Here is a 7,338-nt window from a genome sequence, read left to right on the forward strand (position 1 = left end):
GGCAGCAGCACTGCTCAATGTTTTGTGAGGACATTTGGGGACCAAAGTCAGGAAGTGAGGGATCCAAGGCCTGGTGCCAAGAAGGTCTGTGGGAGTGGCCGCAGCCTCGGGTACTGCATGGGAGGAAATGGTTGGCAGCCTGGAGAGGAGCTTTCTCTGTGCCCATGAGTGCAGCACACAGCGCAGGGGCAAGGGCAGGAGCAGCTGTTTTCAACAGGAAGACACACAGCCACTGCGGCAGGAAGCTTATCAGCCATTTCCATGGCGGAGCCAGAATCCTGCAATCCAGCTCCTCCATCCTTGGTCTGAGGCAGACTGTGGCAGGAAGACACATTCCCGGCTGGTTCATCCTCGGGTCTCATCTCACAGGGAAGCGCATGCCCGGAGGGGGGTGAGGCTGTCCGGACTTCACACAGCAGGCGAAGACCCAGGTCCATCCACAGGGCCTTGCCTCTTGTCGCCATGAAAATAGTGAGAGAATGAACAGCCCCTGTGTCAGGACACACACACACACACACACACACACACACACACACACACCAGATAGGAGGCAATCCCCAAAAGCTCCCTGCTTCATTTAGAGTGATGTCAGTCCCACCCAAGGGCCCCATGACAACGGTCCTACAGCAACCACAACGCCCTTGCTCCTTTCCAGGATTTGCCTTCCATAGCACACACACCCCCTCACACACACACCCCCATGGGCTCTGTAACTTGGGGCAAGTAATTCTAATGAATATAAGAGCGAGAGTGCAGTAAACAAGATGACCTACACTTATGTACATAAGAGAGCCCGCACTGCACAGCATCTACACCTGCCTACCAACACCTGGATGGATTGTCTCCAGATGCCAGGGGGAACCCCCATCTTTAAGGGATAAGGAGATGCCTATCCCTTTAGGACTTACGAGCCTCTCTCTGCTCTAATCACAGGCCCCTGGAGCAGAAGGTAAACCATCAATGATCTCCCCCAGACTTCCAGCCTGGGACTTACACCCACCTGGCACAGAGACGGGCTTATGATCAGCTCCCCAGCTGGTTAGGACACCCTATGGTCAGTGGCCAGGACAGGCTCTGTGCCCCGGAGCCAGGAGGGGCAGGGCAAAGGAGGACGCAGGCTGGGAGCTAGGAGACCACAGTGGGAGCGGAGACCAGCCTATTGCAGCAACAAGCCTCCTCCAACACCAAAGAGCCCCCTGTGCCTGCCCTACCTCCCATCCCCACTTCCTCTCAGGCCTTTTAACTCCAGCTCCGACTTTAAAAAGAATCGAAGGGGAGTAAAGACTAAGGGAAGCGGCACATGCTCTCAGCCAGTCACCCAGGTGGCAGTGTTGTCCAGATTCCTCCTTATTCCTAAGATTGTTCTTCCAGCAAGTGCACTAGGCCCACTTTCTCCTGCTGTCATCCGTGACCTTGTGTGAGATGCAGGGCGGATGCCGCTGAGCTACTCCTAGCGATGCGTGTTTCAGCTGTGTTGGTGCCAAGTGTTGCACGGATGGTGCATCCCCTCAGAGGAACTAAATTCACACGTGGCCTGAGACGGGGATCAGACACGGGGGCACCTTCTGGGTTTGCTAGCTCGGCGGGGAGGTCAGGGAGGGTAAACATCTCTAGGTGGTCTGCCGGCTGACACCCCGCAGCGCCCCTGCAGGGCGTGCAGACCCGGCTGCTTTGCCCTGGCAGTCACCCAGGAGTCTGGAATCCCTGTGCAGAATGTTTCCCTCGAGATTTCATCAAACTAAAAACTGCTGTAGCCAGCAGCGAGTCGGGATTCCTTCCCTCGCGAAGGCGATAGGGTTACTCATTAAGTTCAGTCCTCAGCTTCTTAACTGCCTGTTTCTGCCAGCTCTCAGGTATCCGAGCTACATGCTTCCCACGAGGCCGCCTGTCCCACCCCTCCCCCTGCACCCTGCCTTTCTGCCTCATAAGACACTGAGAAGAACAGGGAGATAATACGCTGCCTACCACCAGCCCCTCCCCAACTGGCCAAATGCCCTTTAAAGTGAAATGGCTCTGGGGTCATCTGCTATTTGGGACAATAAGCTAAATGAATTATTTTATACAGCAGTCCTGTGGGATATGAATTATCTTCACGCCCAGTTTACAGATGAAGAAACTGAGGCCTGGACAGGTTAATTGACCTGGTCTTGCAGCTAGGAAACCCAGGCTGCCTGACCCCATGAGCTGCTGTCCTTGCTTTCAACCACTTCACTCTGTCGCCTCTTCATGGCAAGGCTGGCCACCTATTGGAGGTGAAGGTGAACACCCAGCATTGTGAAAGCGAGATCATGGACACCAAGCGGCCAGAGGCCAGGCACCCTTCTCACTTCCTCGGCTCCCACAGCATCCGAAGCTCCGACCACCAGCTGTCAACGTCACTGACCAAAGTTGAGTCCAGGAGGTCGTCTGGTTCAGGGGTTTATCTCCCCGGGAACCCTCCCCCCACCCAGCACCTCCAAGCTCCCCGGGGCAGGCCCGGCTGGGGCAGGGCAGCCAGGACCAGGCCAGCTTCCTCACTGACCTGCACTTCCCTTCATGCCAATCTCATTGAATCTGATAACACAAGACCTGGAAAATGTGTGGGTTACATTCAGCTATTTCTTGCGTCACAAACTCTTGCCACTTTATACTGCATAGAATAGGGCGGAGCTTTTCTGTTTCACTAAAAATGTCTTGTTCTGTCTGAGCCAATGTCCAGCAGCTTCCCGGGGTAACTGCATCTGCCCGCCAAGGAGTCCTCCGCAGCCTCCCAACCACAGGCCTGGGGGGAAGAAGGACCAGCCCCAAGAGGCTGCCTCCTGACTGCCCGTGGCTCTTGCCGGTCAGAGCACCGAGGCCTCTGGGTCTGAAAATCCCCGCTCCGCAAGGAAGCAACAGTGACAGTCGACCCCATCAGCATGGCGAGGTCTGGCAACACTTTCTCGTTCATCATACAACTTTAGCCACTGCAACAGTTTTGACCAACCCGGACCTTGAGTGGAACTTCCAGATCCTCCCTGGCCTGTGGCAGCCCTTTCCTGGAGCAGCAATTTCGGTTTTCTGATTCTCCTACGGCAGGAACTACCCCCGTGGTATTAATCAGCTCACGTCTCAGATCTGCCCTAACACCCTGACCACCACCAACTTTGGGGACTCCCGGGCTTCAGGGTCCCTGTGTCCACCCGCCGGCCCTATCAGTCACAGAGGCTCAGCAATTTCGCCTGCCTTGTTCCACGCAGACCACCTCCCTTCACTTCAAAAAACTCAAATATGCACCCTAGGTGGGGAGGGGACTCTCTTAGACCACATCCAGCCCCCAAGCCCAGGAATGCCAGCACTGCCCTGGCGTGTGACTCAGGTGGTGGAGCGCCATCCCGTGCACTGAAAGGTTGCCGGTTTGGTTCCCGGTCAGGGCACTGCCCAGGTGTGGGCTTGATCCCCAGCAGGAATGCCTGTGGGAGGCAACCGATCCATGTTTCTCTCTCCCATCAATGTTTTCCTCTCCCTCTCCCTTCTTTTCTCTCTAAAAGTCAATAAAAAACATTTAAAAAGAAGAATATCAACATTATTTCCTTCCTATTCCTTCATTGTTTACCAAAGACTTAGCGAGCCCTTGCCAGGCACTGCCACTGCTAAGCACACAGAGGTGAGAGCTGATGCCTGTCTGCATCTCTGAAGGAAGTAAATGGAACGCCTGAGGTGGCCCCTCCTTCTCTACTGCCCAGTGGGGGGCTCCTATGGAATCACGGGGGTCCGTCTCCCATTCACCCACTTAGCCGTCCAGTAAAAGGGTAAACACATTTGTGCCTTTCAGTGGATGGGAGAGAGGCTGAGAGAACAGAGAGAGAACAGGAGCCCCTGGGGAGGTGGCCGCTGTGAAAGCAGAGGCAGGGCCCCCTCTCCCTTCTTTTCTCTCTAAAAGTCAATAAAAAACATTTAAAAAGAAGAATATCAACATTATTTCCTTCCTATTCCTTCATTGTTTACCAAAGACTTAGCGAGCCCTTGCCAGGCACTGCCACTGCTAAGCACACAGAGGTGAGAGCTGATGCCTGTCTGCATCTCTGAAGGAAGTAAATGGAACGCCTGAGGTGGCCCCTCCTTCTCTACTGCCCAGTGGGGGGCTCCTATGGAATCACGGGGGTCCGTCTCCCATTCACCCACTTAGCCGTCTAGTAAAAGGGTAAACACATTTGTGCCTTTCAGTGGATGGGAGAGAGGCTGAGAGAACAGAGAGAGAACAGGAGCCCCTGGGGAGGTGGCCGCTGTGAAAGCAGAGGCAGGGCCCCTGGTTAGCTTCTCAGGCAGCCGAGAGCACCAGTCTTTCCTTCCTAACATGTCCTGGGCCAGCAGGCCTTCTGGGCCCTGCACCTCCTCCTCCATAAAGACTGAGCAACTACCAACTTCCGAGAGACGTGTGCAGGGTTCTGACCGCAGTGTGCCGCGGGGCAGAGCCCTGAGCCGGACAGCACACCTGGGCCCTGAGGGTGATGCCAGCCCCTCTAGACTGCGGAATCCCTCCAGCACCCCAGGCTGCCCTGCCCATGAGCCAGGACTTCCTCCCAGGACACTTCAGTACTTCACCCATGTACAGTGCTCTTCACCTGCCATGATGAGAGATGTAAGCCCACCCTCTGCCCGGCTCCTCTGGACGTGAGGGCTCATGCTCATCCCGCTGTTCAATCTTCCTGGCCCGTCTGCGGCGACAGAGCCCAGTCCGGAGGAGGCCAGGGCCTCTGAACATTCTCCCTCCCCGTAACCAAGCACACGGGACCCCCCTTCTCGTGGGGACTGATACAAAAACCCAACCTCCGAGTACGTCTCTGGACACAAGACAATACTCACTTTCTTGGTTCCTCTCAGGACTCGCTTCTGGGAGACGCTAACCCCAAGCAGGTTACCCTCAGTAGGAAAAGTCTGGGTGTTTAGCTTTATTGTTCAAGTTTCTTAAGCCCTAATCTTTTCTAGTCACAGCGAACGGCAGCAACATGGATGAGTTTGAAACTCACTGGGGTGGGCTGAGTTTCACAGAGCAGGGGACCCATTCCCTCCCCACCCCACCTACACACACGTGCGAGCTTTGCTTTACTCCTCATAAAGCATAAGGATGGGCAGTTTCACCCACGAGGCAGCTGCATTTACAGAATTTCCCTTGGGACCACAACCAAGCAAAGCGCGAGGTGGAGGGACCACCTGTCTAACGCACTTTGCAGTTGCCATACTCCACAGTCTCTCCTCGAGGTCTTCAGGGGGCATTTGATGGTCAGTGTGTGTTGGCTTCTTTCTGGGTTCTTCCTCTTCTGGACTTCCCTGGAACTCACTGAAATGTTCCTTGTTTCCTGCGCTGGGATGAAGCCCAGAGAAAGGAGAGGCACAAACCAGAGGCAAGTAAAACAGAAAATCAAGGTCACGGGGAAATCTTGCAGTCAAGGTGTCAGTCAGCTGTGATAAGGGTAGCCAGGTGAACAAAGAAAGAAAACACCCATGAGGGCGCGCGTGTATGTACACACACACACACACACACACACACACACACACACACACACACAGCCTGTGAAATGGCCCATTTCTTGAATGCTAATTACAATGTCCAGACCCTTAAAATTTTACAGATGTTAAGACAAACTTGAAAGGCCAAAGAACAAAGTAGGTTGTATTTTGTTCTTCTTTAATGGGAAACATTTGCTCTTCCGGCTTCGAGAGGATAAACAATGTGTTTCCAATGTCAAACCATCCTCCTCAGTATCCATAAACACAGCCTGGTGACCACTGAGGACTACCCTTTCAAGGTGTCAGCACACGGCCTTCTGGCCCAAGAAAGGACTTCTTAACGCAGCAGAATAAAGCTTGAAATCTATAGAATTCCCCAGCTTCCAGGGTTGGAAAGCAATTAAATGTTAATATTAATTAATAAGTATTAATTAAGTAGCTGTATCTCAAAGGAAGGGGACCCACCCCCAGGCAGGGAGTTGAGGCGGGTCAAAGGACCCACCTGCCCAGAGGACTTCCTCTCTGGCTTGCCACTAACGCTTGACAATCCCACCATTAGAGTCACTCACAAAAACACACATCCTTGTGGCTGAAAGACACATAGAACACCACCATTAATCACTTCTTCCAGTTAATCTTTATTTCCAAAAGGTCACTATCAAAATGTATATATGTGAATACATTCACATTTGAAAATGGATGAATCACTGGCATGGATGTACATCACCTTGGAAAGCACATGACAGACCCATTTGTGAGAAGGGGAAGTGGGAAAGCTTCAGAACATGGGTGTGGGGGAAGCCCTACTTCCTCATCGAAGGGTGCTATGAGGACTCTTCCAACCTCTCCTCCCATAAGAGGTGCCTGATTCATCTAATTGTCAGGAGAGCAAGAGTGGAATTAAAGTGTTAGAGATGCAGAACCAGGTCCTAACACCCTGTCCTTCCTCGATGCTCAGGGGCTCTGAGCAGCATGTGGCTCTCGTAAATGAGGGTCGACCCCAGTCACCCCACCAGAGGAGCCCAGAGGACAGGTGTTAGGGAGTCTCATTTTGGCTGGTCCAGCTCTGCCATCGCCAAAGCTGTGATTTTGATCCCTGTCTGGGGCTTGTCACTCTGTCTCACTTGGTTCCAAATTCAGAGGAGAACAGGATTAAGACGATGGGGCTCTTCAGTGCCAATGAGGCAGCCCCTGTGGGATGCCCCTGGGAAGGGACTCGGATCAGCTGAACGGCAGTATGAGGATACTGAGGTGAGACATAAGCCTGAAGCCACCTTCGTGACCGGGGCCAGCCCTGGATACACACTTACAGTTCTGTCTCTCCCCGCTTCCTGCAGAGCGTCCAGGCGGCTAGCCTGGCTCAGAGCCTGCTCAAAGGTCAGCTTCTTCACCCAACTGATGGCGGCAGCTATGGATTGTTCCATCGCAGGAGCAGCGTTCTCCTGCCATTTCACAGGCTCTCGGGAAGCCCTGAAAGGAATCGCATGGGGCTGTCACCAGCAGCGGTCAACAACAGCTCTCAGCCCTCAGTCTCACAGTCCTGAGCAGCAGCCACTTAACATCAGCACTGACAGAAAGACAGGCAGCTCCCAGCCTCTGAAAGAGGTTTCCAAAGCACCATTACCTGCCATCAGCTGTACTGACTTGGGAAAACAATGTTTATGGAGGAGAATTTCAAACATTATAAAGTAGATTAAAATTATTGAGGAAGTGCCCTAGCTAGTTAGGCTCAGTGGGTAGAGCGTCGGCCTACGGACTGAAGGGTCCCTGGTTCAATTCTGATCAAGGGCACATGCCCAGGTTGTGGGCTTGATCCCCAGTAGGGGGCATGCAGGAGGCAGCCAATCAATGATTCTCATCATTGATGTT

General features: G+C 53.4%; 1 protein-coding gene across 1 annotated transcript in view; it reads right to left on the reverse strand.

Moving 5' to 3' along the window:
* The window catches only part of VWA3B (von Willebrand factor A domain containing 3B), a 151,194-nt gene that overhangs the window by 121,650 nt on the left and 22,206 nt on the right, over positions 1–7,338 (reverse strand). Inside the window, 1 exon segment of the mRNA XM_014536417.1 lies at positions 6,780–6,939. Within this exon segment, the coding sequence (XP_014391903.1) occupies positions 6,780–6,939 (160 nt within the window).

This window comes from Myotis brandtii, unplaced genomic scaffold, assembly GCF_000412655.1.
Source record: "Myotis brandtii unplaced genomic scaffold, ASM41265v1 scaffold1612, whole genome shotgun sequence".
Lineage (NCBI taxonomy): Eukaryota > Metazoa > Chordata > Mammalia > Chiroptera > Vespertilionidae > Myotis > Myotis brandtii.